At 46.2% G+C, this 17,776-nt stretch overlaps 7 protein-coding genes across 7 annotated transcripts; 5 read left to right on the top strand and 2 right to left on the bottom strand.

The window, feature by feature from the left end:
* Nucleotides 1–433: 433 nt before the first annotated feature.
* On the bottom strand, nt 434–2,168 carry V8C40DRAFT_284625 (uncharacterized protein; the record flags this gene model as incomplete). The annotated part of the gene is made up of 2 exons (XM_083222180.1): nt 1,200–2,168; nt 434–1,145 (listed from the first exon to the last, which is right to left on the bottom strand). Exons 1-2 carry the CDS (start codon nt 2,117–2,119, stop codon nt 434–436), a joined length of 1,632 nt encoding a protein of 543 aa, XP_083067302.1. The 5' UTR covers nt 2,120–2,168.
* Nucleotides 2,169–4,902: 2,734 nt separating this feature from the next.
* On the bottom strand, nt 4,903–5,523 carry V8C40DRAFT_284624 (Isochorismatase-like protein; the record flags this gene model as incomplete). The annotated part of the gene is made up of 1 exon (XM_083222179.1): nt 4,903–5,523. One exon carries the CDS (start codon nt 5,521–5,523, stop codon nt 4,903–4,905), a length of 621 nt encoding a protein of 206 aa, XP_083067301.1.
* A 674-nt stretch (nt 5,524–6,197) lies between these two features.
* Nucleotides 6,198–8,604, top strand: V8C40DRAFT_284620 (uncharacterized protein; the record flags this gene model as incomplete). Its single annotated transcript, XM_083222178.1, has 2 exons — nt 6,198–6,807; nt 6,871–8,604. The coding sequence occupies exons 1-2, from the start codon at nt 6,262–6,264 to the stop codon at nt 8,602–8,604; spliced, it is 2,280 nt and encodes a 759-aa protein (XP_083067300.1). The 5' UTR covers nt 6,198–6,261.
* Nucleotides 8,605–9,995: 1,391 nt separating this feature from the next.
* On the top strand, nt 9,996–12,037 carry V8C40DRAFT_152411 (FAD-dependent oxidoreductase). The gene is made up of 2 exons (XM_083211325.1): nt 9,996–10,195; nt 10,274–12,037. Exons 1-2 carry the CDS (start codon nt 10,179–10,181, stop codon nt 11,940–11,942), a joined length of 1,686 nt encoding a protein of 561 aa, XP_083067299.1. The 5' UTR covers nt 9,996–10,178; the 3' UTR covers nt 11,943–12,037.
* Nucleotides 12,038–12,330: 293 nt separating this feature from the next.
* Nucleotides 12,331–13,677, top strand: V8C40DRAFT_152333 (metal dependent phosphohydrolase). Its single transcript, XM_083211324.1, has one exon. The coding sequence runs from the start codon at nt 12,575–12,577 to the stop codon at nt 13,346–13,348; it is 774 nt and encodes a 257-aa protein (XP_083067298.1). The 5' UTR covers nt 12,331–12,574; the 3' UTR covers nt 13,349–13,677.
* Nucleotides 13,340–15,391, top strand: V8C40DRAFT_259018 (Alpha/Beta hydrolase protein). The gene has a single exon (XM_083218859.1). It carries the CDS (start codon nt 14,007–14,009, stop codon nt 14,982–14,984), a length of 978 nt encoding a protein of 325 aa, XP_083067297.1. The 5' UTR covers nt 13,340–14,006; the 3' UTR covers nt 14,985–15,391.
* Nucleotides 15,392–15,510: 119 nt separating this feature from the next.
* Nucleotides 15,511–17,666, top strand: V8C40DRAFT_259016 (serine hydrolase domain-containing protein). The gene is made up of 3 exons (XM_083218858.1): nt 15,511–16,172; nt 16,236–16,364; nt 16,423–17,666. The coding sequence occupies exons 1-3, from the start codon at nt 15,587–15,589 to the stop codon at nt 17,511–17,513; spliced, it is 1,806 nt and encodes a 601-aa protein (XP_083067296.1). The 5' UTR covers nt 15,511–15,586; the 3' UTR covers nt 17,514–17,666.
* The last annotated feature ends 110 nt before the right edge of the window (nt 17,667–17,776 follow it).

The raw sequence follows: 17,776 nt of genomic DNA, 5'->3' as shown, positions 1-17,776 counted from the left end.
CAGATACGTAGTGCTCCGTTGGGCGGAATCATTCGGGCCTTATCTTGGGGTAGACAGGCTTGGCAGGCTTTCAACTAGCCCACCAGTAAAGAGAGAGAGGTTAAAGTTTCAAACTATCAGCTTTGGACACTAAAATATTACTCCATGCATCTGTCATATGAAATCTCCAAGGATGGGTTTACCGATTCAGTTAGTCTCCTCGTGTAGGACCCCGCTGTTAATCCCGAAGAGTTGCGAAGTGTTGCGAAGTGTGATCGCTGCGTTAACTGCTGATCGCCGTGAAGGCAAGTTGGAGGATGAATATTTTATATCAAATATGAACCAACGTTCATTCGTGGTTCATAATTACTTCATATGTGGGCAATAGTCATGGTATGACTCTCTCTATTCGGAATATTGAAACCAAATATTTGTAGTATTTATTTCTAGTAATCTACTTGCCGCAGCTTGCCTGAGATTCCTGATAGCAGCACAAGCCTTCGAACTGCTTTAGTCTTTTTAAAGAGCCAAGAGCTATCTCAGTATAAATGTCTGACATCGAGAGCTCCTGTACTAGTCGTGCAAGAAGCGTTGTATATAGTAAAGGAGAGCACTGACTCGCTGTTGCGAACTGACATGTTGCAGCAACCCAAAACAGCAAACCCTTGTGCCTGCCCCAGAGATTTGTGAGGTCTGTTTGACGAAACGACTTTGTAAGGTTAAGTTTAGATTCCACATGCTTCGCTGCAGCATGGATTGGGATGCGTAGCTTTTCCGCGGTTAATAGCATCGAAGTGACGTGCCGGCAACATTCATACATGGCCTCTTCTTCAGCATTAGACTTCATTGTTGCCGGCGCAAAACTCTCAATCTTTTCACGAAGGTCTGCACGCTTTTGTAACAACTCCTGTGTGAGAGGTAATAATTGATCGTTTTCGTCAAGGAATGTCGCGAGCCACTGCTGCATCAGTGCTGTAAGCAACATCATCCGGCTTTCAATGTACACCATAGACGAGTCTTCCTGCCATTGAGAAGTAAGAGGTGTAAGAGGAGATATCCACTGCTCTGGTACAGTACAACCCTGACATGGAGTGGTAGCTGAAAACAGTTTCTTAATCTCCGGCGGAGTAGTGTGTAAACAATCAGCGTCCCCGATAGCCATTGATCTGAGAGCTTCGTTAGATCAAAAACAGTATACAGAAAAGCTTATAGGTACGCACATATTCATATAATTAGAGATATACTGCAGTAATGCGACGCTTTCCGGGTCTTGGAAATTGGCCCTAGCTTTCAGGAACAGTCTGCGTAATGCTGACCGGTGAACAACTTGCTCGTGGAGTGAGGCTGGAGAGAACATTGCCGATTCTTCACTGAATAAACACTCTTCCTCCAACATCATGTTGATAGATTCCCCAATTCTGAGGCATCTTGGTAAGTCTCTGGATACTAGACAGACAATTGGAGCTCCCAAGGCCAATATTGCAATGAGGCATCGGGGACTAAGCAGTCCATCTGAAATATTCATCTTCGCTGTCAGGTGTCGTATAACCTGGCTCTTCAATTCTAGCAACATGGTCATGGTCCCCTGCCCTGTCAGTGCCAGGTGATAAGCGTAGCCAAGTAGAAGGCAGCTAGTGAAAATCAGGGTACTGTCGGCATTGTCAACCATGACAAATCTTCTCATAAAGTCTTCGTTATAGAATTTGAGAACTGCCAAGTCGACTGAAAGAGAATTCGTCTCTTTCAAACCTGGCGAAAGAGCTTGGGGGCATCGTGAACCAGTGGGCTCGATCTGGCGAAATGTCGAGTAATCTCCTCTCTGGGGTAAAGTCTTTCTATCCGTCGCCGCTGTTGACCCCTGGCATTGGAGAGTCCGAGCAACTGAACAGCGATGCTCAACTTGGGCGGTGTGTGGGTAAGTGCGCTCATCTGCAAAAGTCCCTCGAGCGCTGGCGCTATCCTCCTTTTTGATGCTCTCTTTGCCGGATTGCCATCGACGTTTTGCAGGCCCACTCCAATATGCGGCGTGACTTCTTGTCGCGTCTGAATGAGTCTTTAACCATCTCATTTGGTTGCCTTCAAATTCTGGAGTCACAAAAGTGAATCTTGGCGGAGGCTTCGTATGTTTGCGCAAGGGCATCTTCAAGGGTTTGGGTGAAAGTTGAACCGTACAACAGGTTGTGGGCTATATGGTGTCAAAATTGAACCGAAGTCAAGTCTGGTCTGAGACTCTTATGTCTTCTCACCAAACAACATTTATAACGCTGAGGAAAGATCATACGTTTAATATTCCAGGGCGGCAGCATAGAAGCCCAATAGAACTTTTACGGGCTACAAGATTACTTGCTAGATATGATCTAGCGCAATTGCGTCCATAGGGCTGGTAAGAATCCTTTCACATGTGCGAGGCGTAGTTTGCATGGTTGTTGCAACTATGACAGGGTGTTTGGAAGCCCACTGACACAGTTGTGAAGTTCGGATTGGCCCATGATACGAAGTTTGAAAACGAGTTGCACAGGGATCTTATGAAAGAGCCTCCTGACGGCGAGATTACATGGGTCCCGGTCATGCGACGGAAACAGATATGTTATAAAAAAACGGCCCAATCTGAGAAAGGGATTTCATTGGAGCATTAATAAGACATCGGGCTATATAATATATCGTCGAGGTCTTCGAATCGGGGCCCTCTATACGTTAGTGCTTCGTAGACTCCGTAATGCTGACCGAGTATTCGCTAGCATTGTATTTCGTGATCCTTTGGGTACCGGCCGATAACTAAGCTGATATAAGATACGTCTTTAAATAAGGCGCATCCACAGGTAACCCCGTAGGGTGCACGAAATCTAAAATAGGAAGCTCTCGCTCACCTGGATAGACGGCATTTAGTAGACAATAGATGGCGCTATTATCTAACCTTAAGCAACTTTCTGCATATAGGTTTCTGGGTTTCGGAGTCATTCGTATATCCACTTCCATCTATTTCATTGGCTTTGTGTGGACACCACAACAAACGTAGCTCCCAAGTAACACACACCAGGGGCTTGCTCAATTTTAATTCAATGCAGACCAAGTAGATGAAAAAAAAAACAATTGTTCTGTCAACTTTCAATTTATTTATTCATGAAAATGGAAAACAATTATGCACATAACGAGCATGCTTATATTAGGTAACGTTAATTGATGCAAGCTACCACCAAAGTGCCAGAAGTCTCCGAATACCGATACGAGTATTAGCGCGTACACGCGCTTCGCAGACATTTGGCATAAACGGAGTAAGTGTAGCTGACAATCTTAGCACAAGATCTTGGCAAAACAAAAGGATGACACAAAAAAATGGAATCTGCAGTATAAAGCCAGTATAAAGCAAAAACATTGTACGCGGAAGTATTATAGAAGAAACAGTTCGGATATGTTATTGTGAATAGGCGAGATTTAGTTTGTTCATCATGTGAATTGCAACTATTAGAAGAAAGTAGCGTCGATGGTGCTGCTGGATGTCTCGCATGAATGCTGTCTGCTCAGATGGCCAAACAAGCATATTCAGGTAATTATTTTCGCGAAGCTAGAGCCAGTAAGAACTAGAGTCGAGACCGACAGGCCAAATGCGAGAGTTCACTCGGAAAAAAATGATGTAAGATTCTTAAAGTATGAGAGCAACAGTTCAACAGCTTATACATGAAGGATCTGCGGTATTTAGCTCCATTTATGCTTAAAACCTTATCCTTCGGCCTGTGGGCAACTGATCCTTCTCTTTCATATCGAGATATATATAGTTGTATTGTATTCATCAGAATATGAACGTTGCATTTTTCGGGGTATGCCTATCGATCCATCTTGTCCGACAAGAGTAGTAAGCAGATAATCCTATGAGGTTCTTTCTAATTGTCTTTGACGTGATTGTCGTAAATCGCCTGGAGTAATTTAGCAAAATACAATCTTCGCAGCAATGAGATTAATTGTCACTCTTTTATGATGATCTCTGAGGCTCGGATGTGATCAAATATTTATTCTTGTGTTGTTTCAATCGTTAAAAAAAGATCTCGCTGACAGCGGCTTACACATGTGGATGGAGCCCTTGGCAGCATTCCAAGGACATTGGATGAAGCTAGCAATATCACAAGGTGGGCGCAAGCCCCAATATTAAAGGTCATTTTATCGAGTCTCATCCGAAGCTTGGACTAATCGACTCGGCAGTTTCTAGAGTTAGCGTAGCAAAACATGCATATGTTTGAATGCGGTCATAACATTCGCCCGATTGATGTACAGCAGTGCAATTCCTTGTTGTACATACTACGCAGCATAGGTAGTCCTCGAATCTATTTGTTTGCATTTACTATCTCATTCGCCAAGATACTTGCGCTCAGTGAGCGTGCTATACTGATATCACTATTAAATTGGGCTTACAATTATAATACAGCAAGAAGTGATAGTCCATTATTAAAGTGACATTATGCAGGGGCGTGAAAACAGAACCAATTAAGAGACGTCTTAGTTATAAAATGAGGTGTGCAAGCAATTCTTCTCCGTCTGGGCTCTTTCGGAGGATTGACCTTACGCACCATTACGGTTTTATCCCTGGCTAGATAAGCGTAATAGTCGTGTCCCCCAGCCATCATTTTGGTATATTCTACACAATGCAGTAACGTTCTCAAGTTTGGCGTACTTTAGAGAAATATAGTCAAGATGACTCATGTAATGTCACTTTTAATGTGCATTCTTCTTACGGGTAATCACTCCTAATGTCAGACGAACCATCCGACGAAAGCGCCGACGCATGAAAAGCTTCTCGGTTGCATAGACGGTGCATAAATACTTTCGTACGCAATCAGATTACATATATTCAACTTAATCTTTAGTATTTTCCGGCTATCTGCAAGATTTATTGCTACTGTGCTCTATCTCAGACCCAGGCGCTGTTCCATACTAGTTGACCGAGAAGTATTGTTGTAGCCCATATACCAGTCCAGCAAATGGCATACCCAGAGCGGCATAAACCTCAGCTGATTCAGAAGCAACATTATCTGCCAAGATCTCAACAGCAACATTGGAATAACAGACAGGAATGACGCCGGCTTGAGTCATACGGAGGACACCCATCTCCGATTGGCGCTTCGTAAAGCTACCAGAGGCATCTACAACGGCATAGGTCGTATAGTTGTCTGCGAGAGCAGCCATTGCTGGAAACGCTAAGCATACGTCGGTCGAAATGCCAGTAACAATCAGATTCTTCCGGCCCGTAGCCTTCACAGCTGCAACAACGCGCTGGTCATCCCAGGCATTGACAGTTGTGCGTTCAATTCGTTCAATGCCAGGTAGCACTTCCTGGAGTTCTGGGATCAAAGGCCCCCACATACTCTCAGTCGTTGTGGTAACAACCACCGGAACTTTGAGTGCCACAGCAGCCTTTGTCAGACCCAGTATGTTGTGCTTAAGCTCTAGGGTGTCAATGTCGCGAACTCCAGTGTAGAGGCCCACTTGATGGTCCACGATGAGCAAAACTGCATTGTCTCGCGTTAAGCGACCTCGATAGGAACTCTCCGACATTGTGTGTAATGTGATGGTTTGGAATGTGGTTGGATCCAAAATATAAGCTTAATTCAGGAAAAGTGGCTGTTTCGAATCGTGTTGCTAAAGTTGGTGTGGGTATGGGTGGGTAGCTCGAGGAGAGGGAACAGAGCCACGTCTTGAGCTGCTTTGTGGTTGAGGAAACAAGTCGATATGATTGCAATGAAGACCATGGCAAACTGATTGAGAGATTATTGTCCTTTAATAGACGAAACATCCGCGGGATTAATTTGCTTCGTTCCTCACGATTAATTGAAGCTAATTAACATGATCATCATGAAGTTAACTAAGACTACGTACAACTCATTCAACAGACTCTTGTGATTGGATTCCAACGTAACACTAGACGGATTACGAGAGAACTCTATTCAAAACAACCAATGCCGTTCCAAATCAAGAGTTCTTGTTTATATAACCAACATTTTTGATGACCTAAGAAACTGCTTGTAATTAGGCGGGGTAACAAAAAGGCCTTCACAACAGAAGGCGAGCGTAAACTGACTCGAGCAAGCCACTGTGATTTTCGGCTTAGTAGATCTCTACAGACTTCGGCAAATGTGTTTGGCGGTGTTTGCCAAGACTCCGCCCCGAAGAAGCTTGTGTGGCAAGGTTAGTTCTCAACTCATGTCTTGTAAGGTTGTCTTTAAGAACATCGCACTCCGAAAAGGCCGACAACCTGCAACTAACTGTGAATCAGCATTTTCTTTCGAGACAACTATGGAAGAATCCCACGAAGCCCACGAGATGAGTTCCGCTCAGATTGCCCAGCCCACCAAAGCCGATGAGCCAGGTTCCCCGCGAACTGATGGCCGAGGAACCGAGTCAAATGCTGGACACCCACAATTGAATCCGTACTCGTGCTTGTCGTGTCGGAAGAAGAAAAAGAAATGCGACAGAGTGTACCCTTGTGTTAATTGTCGCAAAGCTGGTGCCGATTGCTTGTTTGTGCCGAGACGGCCATCAACTAGGCCAAAGACGACTCAAGGTATGCTTGAGAGGCTTCAACATCTTGAGGGAGTCATTGGTCACTTGCGAGACAATTACAACCAAGGAGCAACGCAACAATCTCCTAAGACCACAGAAGTCCGTGCGAATGCCATCATAGAAGGGAGGGAGGCTGCACGTCGATCTAGCCCGACTAACAACAGAGCAACGCAAAACGATGCCGTTACCGAACTGGGAACAGAGCTTGGTAGGCTGGCGATCGGTGATGGACGTAGTAGATATATCAGCAGTAGCTTCTGGGCAAGCTTGGATGAAGAGGTATGTGACTTGTCTCGATTGATTTTATTGGAAATTTGACCTAATTCGACCTCCCTTAATCAGGTAGATGATCTCAAGAGTTTGTTGATGGAACTACCAGAAGATCAAAAGGTGTGGAATACACCAAATCCTTTGGAAATTGGAGTCACCAATCAAAGTTTCATATTTGGAACCGGTGCTCAGCATCAGTCTTTGTCTGGCTTGCATCCGCCCATGCAACACGCATTGTTATATTGGCGTCTATTCAAGGAAAATTGTGACCGCCTTATCAAAGTTTTGCACATCCCTACATTTGAGCCGATGATTCTTCAAGCTATCAAGCAACCAATTGGTATACCGAAAGGCCTTGAAGCGCTCATATTCTCCATATACTTTTCCGCCGTGGAGAGCCTTTCAGAGGATGAATGCTGTGAAATTTTCGGCAGTCACAAGGGCGATCTCATTGACACGTATAAGTTTGCGACTGAGCAAGCACTGGCGCGAGCAAAATTTCTCGAAACGGACGAATTAATCGTTTTGCAAGCTTTCGTCATATTTCTGATGAGTCTACGGAACCATTGCAGCATTCGACTTATGTGGAGTCTCACCGCTCTGGTAGTTCGTCTTGCTCAGAATGCTGGCATTCACCGCGATGGCACGCACTTCAATCTATCTCCCTTTACGGTAGAAATGAGACGGAGATTGTGGTGGAGTATTTGTGTTCTCGACTCTCGCGCCTGCGAAGACTCTGGCCATGATGCTACGCTTCCACATGGTGGCGCCGACACTTACATACCGCTCAACATCAACGATACGGATTTAACTGTACAGATGAAGGAGCCTCCTCAGGCTAGGGTTGGCCTCACGGAGATGAGTTTCAGTCTTGTTCGTTTCGAGGCAACAAGTTTATTTCGACGACTCCAATACGCCTTCACTAGTCCTGTAGAGAAAGGTGATAAAGACCAAGATCTTGCAGAAAAGATGAAGGAAGTCTCTGAAAGCCAGCAGCGCCTTGAAGAGCTCTATTTGAAGTACTGCGACTTGTCAGACCCTTTCTCATGGTATATCTATACTATTGCGCAAATTGTTTTCACAAAAATGCGCCTTGTTGCACACCATCCGTCTTTGCGTCGTGCTGGTTATGCAGAGCTGCCTCGAGAGACACAAGATCGACTATTCACTTCCTCTATCACAATTCTTGAGTATTGGCTAGCCTTGAATACGGAAAAGAAGACCCGAAAATGGAGATGGTTGTGTGAGACGTACATTCAGTGGTACGCACTTACGTTCTTACTCTCCGCTTTGTGCGTTCGTTCAGACAGCGAAGAAGTAGACAGGGCTTGGGATGCAGTAGATGCCACTCTCCGTCTTGGCCTCAAGCTCTCAAGCACTTCCCATAAAAGAGCCGGTGTGGATCCAAAGGGGTTGTCAGAAGCTGACGAAACATCTTGCGATGCGTATAAGCCCTTGCGTAGGCTGATAGAAAAAGCTCGTGCCGCGAGATCCCGAAACTCCCCGCCAAAAGAAAATGTTGCTCAAGTACCGCAAGTAGGAGTAACAAACACAGCAACGCAAGATGAGCCAGGAACGGCAATCGGAGGAGTAGGGGGCGAACTCTTACTGGCTGGAAATTTCATGGACACTGCAGCACTAGATGGTATCAGTGCATCAGGGTTCTCCGCACCTCAAGAAATGCCAGGCATATATCACCAGTGGATTTATGACTTGGAATTCCCCAACCAAAACCATGATGTCATCCCAGGTGCTATGAACTGGGATATTTCTCTGGGGACGGATGCATCTAAGACTTTCTTCTAGAAATAAGGAGAATAAAGATGTTAGCCACAGGCTTTTATTCTGCCTGCTACTCGTACAGGCTACCCGGTATCTAAAGAGATTTGCAGTTTTCTCAGGCAATCGCACCTATGTATGTAAATAAAATTATTTAAAATAGATAGGAAAGTCGAGTCCTATTCAATGTTACTTGCCATGGCCGTAAAACGGATGCTACAATCAATATTCAATCTCAAAGTGAACAGCGCGAATGCGAACTCTGGTTATTTCATCTAACCGAAATAATAGGCTGAAATCAGAGATCACATCACATCGACTACGGTTTATAACCCTGGTCTCGTATAATAAGTGCTCATATGACGCGTTGAGTAGAACTTTTGACGATTGTTAGCTCATTCAAGAAAAGTTGCTGCTCGTGTTACACGCCCTCGCCTTCCAGAGGATCGCTGGCAACCGATTTAATCGGTGACACGATGATGCTTTTCATGCCGTCGGGTATAGAACAAACGTCATGCATTGTTCAGAGCCTTCATCAGGTGAGCAATTTGCGAATCAACCAAGAGACAACCTGGTCATGGGATCTTGTGTTTATGTCTGGGGTAGACCATGCGAGGTGGGGAAGTATCTTGGCTTGCAGATCAGTTCAAACTCTCAGCGACAAGAGTGCGATCTTTCCATCGCCTGAGGGGCACTTCACTGCTTGAGACTTTTAATTCGTGCGCTTGATTCCCTCAACCCCGCAAAATAGCTGGCCGACTCCGAACGTTAGGCTACCTCCTCACTCTTTGCTCTTTGCACGCACGCGATCTTCGTCACATCTTCTGGAATCATGATATCGCTGCGCATTTAGTTCAACGTTAGGTGGGTGAGTACAATATTGCTTGGTAAATATGTCTTCTTCTATTGCTCACAGCTGCTTGGCTTGCTGATTATCCCGTGATTAGCTTATGCAGCGCTAAGTGTCCCTTGCTTAACGTCGGGATGAAACGCGCTGTATAACAGTACATTCATTTTACCCCAACAACTAGAAGGAGTAGAACCTTGAAGATTGAGAGTCTCTCACGGGTTACAAGCGCAATATATTCATTAATGGAAACTATCACAGACTCATATCTGCTGACAAGAATCCTATTCCCAGCGTTGCATACCGAGACCAATATTACTACACAATCTGCGCATAGTGGTGTCAAGCTGGTCACGCTGCGATAACTTTCTGGTGTATAGGATGCCATGCGCGCAGAAACCAGCAGCTACGCCGGCTAATGCGGAAGACAGGAACATATTTGATACCCTCAAAGAGCCATCCCCTGCGCAAAAGTTTAATTTACTGTACTATACGCCAAAGAGACCGAAGAGTAGTGAGTTCAAAATATGGACAAAAGAAAAGCCTTATGTATTGGCATGGGACATGAAACACGTGGTTTCCGTGAACTGATGCCAGGGTGTAGGGTCACATAGATCGAGGGAGCGAGCACAGCATGAACTAAACCTCCCTTCGTGGATATAAATACATCACGAACGCGCTCCCACCGCGTTTGAGAGCGGCTATCCTCGCTACTATTTTCCCATCAGTTAGTTGATGGAGGCCAATCATCAAAATGACCATTAAACGATTGTACGAACCGTCATACTTCTCTGACTTTAACTTCACAATGATTTTCATATTAATTTTTGCAATGTTCCCTAATATTAGTACTCCCTTCCCCCTGCGTTCCCAGATCGGTAAACGATCAGATTGCCCACAACCAGGGGCCACAACTTATGACATCGTCATATATGGATCCACTCCGGCAGCACTTGTTGCAGCTATCCAGACGACGCGGATGAATAGGAGCGTTGCGATTGTCAGTCCAACAAATCATATTGGTGGCATGACCACGTCGGGCCTTGGTTGGACAGACTCCAAAAACGGAAACGCCATTGGAGGCATTGCCAGAGAGTTCTATAATCGAGTATATAATTACTACCTATCCGACTCGGCGTGGACTAGGGAGACAAGAACAGATTACATCAACAAACAAATAGCTGCACAGCCGGGACCAGCAATCGATGTAACAAACCAAGTACAGTGGACTTTCGAGCCACACGTTGCTGAATCAATATTCGAAGACTGGATGGAAGAGTTAAACATACCAATCTTTCGAAACGAGACTCTTCCTATGTCGACTGACAGTGTAACGATAAAGGACAATCGAATCACTTCCATAACGACAGAATCAGGTCATGTGTATGACGCATTAATGTTTATGGATGCTAGCTACGAAGGAGACTTCATGGCGGCGGCCCAAATACCGTTCAGAATAGGGCGTGAAGCACAGTCTGAATTCGACGAATCCTTGGCCGGGGTACAAATTGCAGCAGAAGAAGGCTACCTTGGAATGGATCCATACCTTACACAAGGGGATCCAGATAGTGGCCTTATTAAAGGAATCGACCACATTGTCACAGACGACGAGGCGAAGACGTTGAATGGTACAGCTGATAATTATCGGCTTCAGGCTTTCAACTATCGGCTTAGCCTCACACAAACAGTCGACAATCAGATTCCTTTTACAAAGCCAGACGATTACGATGAAGCTTCTTATGAGATCTTACTTCGTTATATTGAAGCTGGCTACCATGACCTGTTTTTCACAAAGCAACTCATGCCAAACCTCAAAACAGACACAAACTCGAATGGAGGAGTAAGCACTGACTTTTTGGGTGGAAACTTCGACAACGTGAAGAAGACAAATTACATCGAGGAGAGTTATGCACAGCGCGCGGCGATTCGCCAGACGTACAAGACATACACGCAAGGGTTCTTCTGGACACTTGCTAACCATCCACGGGTACCTCAAAGATTTAGGGACTCTGCAAGCACTTGGGGATATGTCAAAGACGAATGGACCACCAACGGAAACTGGCCTTATGAAATCTACATTCGTGAAGCCAGACGCATGCAAGGAAACTTTACTATGACACAAGGCGACGTACAGACCCCTCAAACGTTTGCTGATGACAGCGTCATTGGCCTTGGGTCATATACTCTTGACTGTCATGAGGCAGAGAGAATCGTCATTGATTCAGAAGTTTACAATGAGGGATTGGTCCATACGCCAGTTCCACAGCCATTTCCTATCCCGCTGGGCAGCATTATCCCACAATCTTCCGATGTGGTCAATTTCTTGAACCCAGTTACGATGAGCAGCACGCATGTTGCTTTTGCAGCTATTCGGATGGAGCCGACTTACATGATTATGGGGCAGAGCGCAGCGACAGCCGCTGTGTTTGCAATTGAGCAGTGTGTAAATATTCAGGATGTAGACAGGGCTCAATTAAGCGACAGGCTGGCGGAAGATAAGCAGGTCTTGTCTCTATAGGCGGACGTTTCACATTTGTTCATATTATGTTGATATAGTCTTAATTCTGCACATATTTAAAAAGAAAAAGAATTTGTCAATATATTGTTTTCTGGGGAAACTACAACCGCTTGCATCGTCCATCGACAATGTAGGTCAAGTACGTGCCGCTTAATAACTGTGGCAGGCGGGTTTCCCCTTCTCACCAAAGACTATTTCATCGCGGATGCTAATGGAAGATTTTATTATAGTAGCTGAATCTAAATATACAGTGCGTAATAGGTTGCGCTAAATTGTATAGCACATCAGACACACGCATTAATGCTGTTGGTTACTCTGCTGTTGGTTGCTATGTTGTTGGCTGTCAGTGATATGACAATAACCACCCACTTGGGTTCCGACTAGAAATTTCTGAATCGCATTCTTGACGTATTGAACAATTATAAAACAATCGTCTCCTAAGTGTGATTTCTAAGCAGCCGATTGCATCAATGTCGCTGGCAAGTATCCGATCTGAATCGGATATTTTACATAATTTGCCTCCTACTGTGTGGCGTATAAATACCACCCTTCTTTCGACAACAGTTGCCAAAAGCCTTATTCTCTATACTACTCAACCAACTCAAGAAACTCCTTCGATCTAGAACTTCACAATGACGACCACGTCTCTTCCAGATATCCCCGAAATCAATATTGTATTTCCACGGTCGTCGCTTGCAGAGGCCGCCTTCAAGTATTCTGAGCAGCACTGTACTCCATTGGTTCATAATCATGCCGTACGATCAGCATACTGGTCCTTAATCCTAGTAAAGAAGCTACCTCATCTAGCCAACGCAGATCTTGAACTGGTTACACTTAGCTGTATTCTTCATGATATGGGCTGGGCCAAGACCAAAGAACTCCTTTCAGCTCACAAGCGCTTCGAAGTGGACGGAGCAAACATCGCACGCGATTTTATTCGCAGCAACCTAGGAAGCTTAGCCACTGCTGATGACTGGAATGAAAGACGTATCCAACAATCATGGTATGCAATTGCGCTTCATACGACCTTTACAATTGTGCCGGAGGCCGAGCCCTCAGTGGCCCTAACAAGTCTGGGTATTGGTGCGGACTTTTTTGGACCGCAGTACACGCCTGGCGGCGTTCAAAATGTGATTACTGTGGAAGAGTATCATGCAGTTATGAAACTTTTCCCTCGAGCTGGCTTTAATTATGAAGGATTAAAGGGCGTTATGTGTGGTCTATGCCGCGAGAAACCGGAGACGACATACGACAACTTTGTAGGCTTTTTTGGCCGAAAATGGGGTATAGATGGGAAAGGCACCGGAAAAGAAGAATTTACGGCGGCCATGGACGAAGCATCGTTTGTTATAGGGGCAGAGAAGCTGTTTGAGTATCTGGCTGAGTTGGATAAGTCGGCCGCATAAGGTACTACTTCAGCCCCCCTGGCATAATAAGATGATGAATATTGATCAACTAAATCTGCCACCATCAATCTTAAGAGATTTTTTGAACAATGTTCCCACTTACTCTTCAGGCGTAGCCAATTGGTTGAAGAGTATAGCTAAACCATCGGATGTACCACTATCTTAGTGGCCATGCATCTCATCTCTATAAAAGAGTCACCCTTTGTCTTAGTGTCTCCGTCGAACCCCAAAGCCAAGTTCAATATGTTACAACATCGGAACCGGAAGTCAGCTTAACGGCCGGGCCGCAATTGGTTTGCACGTTATCTTTCCATTGGCGAGACCTATAAGTCCATACCGATTCTCCGGTTAGAAGTATGGTGACTGCTAACTGTTGCTCGGGGTTAACCGCCTACTGGACTTTTCGAGTTTACCGACTGTGTCGTATTTTAGACCTTATCTCCGTCCAGCAGCAGATTCATGGCCTCGCCGGCATGAACTATATAATGAAGTAAAGGCGTACCGATATGTGTAGTCTTCATGAACAATAGAGTCCAAAGTGTCACCATCAGACAATTTGTAGCTCATTGGTTTGGCGTGCAATTGACCAAGACCACTAAAGCACAGATACGCAGACCTGTACCTATACCATAGACATCAATAAGTCCTGGCCTTCGCGATGCATTTCGGCAACCACAGACTCATTGGCGCTGCCGCCAAGATCCCCGTCAACAAGCCCGTGGCAGTCATGTCTGTCAGTCCGATAGTTCTCCCCACGCCCAAGCGACGCCTTGATATCGAGCTGCGAGTAACGGCCCCTGTTACGGGAGATAATTTGCCTATCATAATACTCTCTCATGGTCATGGACCAAGCAACTGGCTCTCGTCTTTGAACTCCTGCGCGCCATTGTACGAGTTCTGGGGCGCACATGGATTTGTCGTTCTCCAGCCCACTCATCTGTCGTCCAGGTTCCTCGGACTTGACAGCGCTCCGCCGGGACAAGAAATGTTCTGGCAGTCTAATGGGGAAGATTTAGTCTATGTGCTCGACCACCTTGATGACATCGAGATAGCTGTTCCAGCACTCAAGGGACGTCTCGCCAAGACCCAAATTGCCGTAGCTGGGTACTCCTACGGCGCTTTCAGTGCTTCTATGCTGCTCGGTATGGACAACACCGACCCACGTGGCAACGGTCCTCCGGTCCGCCTCTTCGACGACCGCATAAAGGCCGGTGTTATTCTTGGGGGAACCGGGGAGGGCGGTGCAAAGCTCAAAGACACCCTCAAGGCCATGACCCCCTTCTACGGCCCCGATTTCAGCAGAATGATCACACCAGCTCTCGTCGTCTACGGCGACGAAGATACGAGCCCTCACCTGAACTGCGGCGCAGAGTGGCATGCGGATCCTTACACGCAAGCTCCAGGCCCAAAGGACCTGTTCATCGTCAAGGGCGGAAAGCATGGGCTGGGCGGCATCAATGGCTGGGATGTGGCAGAGACCGAGGACGAGAGTCCGGAAATGCTGGGAGCCGTGCAGCGTATGACTTGGGCGTACTTGAGAAGCCAGCTTGTAGAGGGCGACAACGCCTGGCAGGAAGCTTGCGAGGCTATGGCCGGGCTCGAGCAACTTGGAACCGTGGAAAGTAAAGGCAATTAAACGGGGTTGTGCTGGATGTGTTATTGAAGAGCGTTTTATGTTCGTCTGGTAGATACATGTATGTAATTCCAGCGAACGCCATATATCATACAATCCGAAATCTTTATCTGAGGAACTTTTCGCCCGAAGCAATATCTATTCAAGCAAAGTTGTCTTCATTTACGCGATTTCTCGTATCCGTTACCCGATGCATATTCCCTTGCCTCCATTTGTTCCATCTTTGTAAGCGTCAGACCACGAAGTTGCCACCATCTCTTCTTCAGGGAGTAGCCTTGGACGAAGGATGCACGCATGAATCCTTCATTTTTCGTATTGTAGGGCCCTCCGCCTCTACTAACGTACATTTAAAATGGATCAAACCTATGAGGCCTACAGATCTCGAGCCAGGTTTACGAGTGCGAAGCCAGGGCATGGGATAGGGCGGGGCAAATCCGTCAGGAGGCGGGGCAGATCCGAGCCATTCATACTAAAATTGGACGTCATGAGTTTCAGGACTGTGCTGTGTGTATACTATACGGCTACGTAGGCAAGAGTCTGGTAAATTGGGATCCCCGGTTGCATGTGAAAAACCTATATAACTTGTCTCTATTCCAAATGCTGAAATGAAATCTTATGACAGAAACCTACAATCTTATATCAATTTCCAATTGCTAATGTTTTCTACTGCCATATTATTAGCCGCGGCAACTGTAGTTGCTGCAGGCAGCCAGTTCAACGATTGCGTCCTAGCCGGTCCTCGTTGGCCACAACCATTACACCTCTCAGGCAGCCAGAGACTTTCAAGTGCCATCACCGAGTTTGAACGCCTTCTAACGGACGAAACTCTTAATCTTCAACCGCATGATACGGCTTGGGGTGTGTCCCTTTTCTCGACCAAAGAGAACAGAACCCTCTATGAACACTACTACACGCCTCCGATCGACGTTGGGGTGAAAGAGGTCAACGGGGACTCCATATTTCGCATTGGAAGCGTCTCAAAAGTTTTTAGCGTATGGGCGTTTCTTATCGAAGCCGGTGACCGTTACTACAACGACCCCGTAACCAAATATGTCCCTGAGCTTGCAAACCTGTCTTTCTCATACAACAGTTCCCAGGGTTATAGATTGTATGATGACATTGACCATGTCAGATGGGAAGATGTCACTCTGGGTGAGCTCGCCAGCCAGGCGGCAGGCATAGCTCGGGATGGTAAGTCAGGCATTGCTACAGCTGCCATCAGATCAATGGCTAACAATAAAAAAACGTGTATAGCAACCGACGGCGACTTATCAGCAGAGATTACCTCATTCCAGGCCCAAGGCTTAGGATTTCCCCTACTTAATAAAACCGAAGTACCGGTCTGTGGAGTACCCGGGGTGACGCGACCTTGCACACGCAAAGGTAGGGAAGCTCTCTTGTCCACCAAGAAGAAACACAGTGCTGACGCTCATCGGAACAGAGACACTTTTCTATCTTCTGAAGCAACATCCCATCTTTCCAAGTGCACATTCGCCGGCTTATAGCAACATTGCCTTTACGTTGCTTGGCTATGCTCAAGAGGCCATCACCGGGAAAAGTGTCAAGGACGCTGTTACAAACAGCATATTTGAGTCTTTGAACATGAGAAATAGCAATTATGATGAGACCCCGTCATCTGGCGGAGTTATCCCCGGTAATAATGCCTCAGAGGTCGGCTGGGATTTGAACCTTGGGCAAACAGCTCCCTCGGGATCGATGTACAGCTCCGTCAATGACATGGTCAAAGCCGGCAGAGCAATACTCGAGTCCACGCTCATCTCACCAGCTCAAACTCGCCGTTGGCTCACGCCCCTGATCCAAACGGGCTACATGAGCACCGCAGTTGGTGGTCCATGGGAGATTCGAAACCTGGAATTCTCAGACGATCGCATCGTCCAGTGTTACACGAAACAAGGCGATTTAGGAAGCTATCATGCAGCTCTAGTGCTATCGCCAGAACATAGCCTTGGTTGGGTCGTGCTCGCTGGTGGAACAATCAATTCGAATGCCTCCGAAACTCGTACTGAACTGTTCAATGCTTTTGGCGATATATTTCTCCCAGCGGCTGAAGATCAGGCCAATCAAGAGGCAATTGTCAACTTCAACGGCACGTATGCTGATGAGGCCACTAACAGCTCAGCGGTCATCGTCGTTGAAGACAAGGGCCGCCCGGGACTTGGGATTATCAGCCTAATCAGCCATGGCGTGGAGATTATTGGTCCTAAGAGCCCACTAATTGGGCTTTACGGAGCCGGGCAGTCAGGGCGATTATACCCGTCACAGTTGAAAACGGTAAGCCGGCACACGAACGGGTCAGGGACCTATGAATCTCGACTGGGCTTCAGGGCTACATTCTTCAATGAAACAAAGCCAGGAGAACTAGAAGACCCATGCCTCTTCGCCTGGACTGGGCTGGGTGCGCCATTATACGGGCAGAGGTCGCTCGATGACTGGGTATTTGAGATTGGAGAGGATAATAAGGCAACACGTCTGAATGTCCGGATGTTAAGGCTTGGGCTAGAAAGAAAGTAGAGGTGGGATGGTCGTCGCTAACAGCAGATCTATCTATCTGTCTTGCTATAATACCTTTGTGGGGGAAAGACTTGCAACTTGGCTCCTAAGCTTGCAGATGTTGCTAAGCTTACAGACATTACAAAGATTGCAAACTGAATTTACATTCTATAGTGTTTTATTACAAATTAAACCTTTCTTACTTTTAGTAGATAAAATGCCCGTCGCTGCAGCTGGACTATAATAGTGTAAGCAATGAGAGACTGTTTCACGAATCTCACTCG

The sequence above is a fragment of the Trichoderma camerunense genome (genome assembly GCF_050948025.1).
Source record: "Trichoderma camerunense strain CBS 138272 chromosome Unknown V8C40scaffold_31, whole genome shotgun sequence".
NCBI lineage: Eukaryota > Fungi > Ascomycota > Sordariomycetes > Hypocreales > Hypocreaceae > Trichoderma > Trichoderma camerunense.
Note: the sequence above shows the minus strand (reverse complement) of the source record. Positions and strands in the feature narration are given on the sequence as shown.

Bases quoted from the DNA above. Each gene is read 5' to 3' on its own strand.
- V8C40DRAFT_152333 (XM_083211324.1), top strand. From the start codon at position 12,575: ATGACGACCACGTCTCTTCCAGATATCCCCGAAATCAATATTGTATTT.
- V8C40DRAFT_259018 (XM_083218859.1), top strand. From the start codon at position 14,007: ATGCATTTCGGCAACCACAGACTCATTGGCGCTGCCGCCAAGATCCCC.
- V8C40DRAFT_259016 (XM_083218858.1), top strand. From the start codon at position 15,587: ATGAAATCTTATGACAGAAACCTACAATCTTATATCAATTTCCAATTG. The intron at 16,173-16,235 runs GTAAGTCAGGCA...AAACGTGTATAG, and splicing joins GGCAGGCATAGCTCGGGATG to CAACCGACGGCGACTTATCA. The intron at 16,365-16,422 runs GTAGGGAAGCTC...TCATCGGAACAG, and splicing joins GCGACCTTGCACACGCAAAG to AGACACTTTTCTATCTTCTG.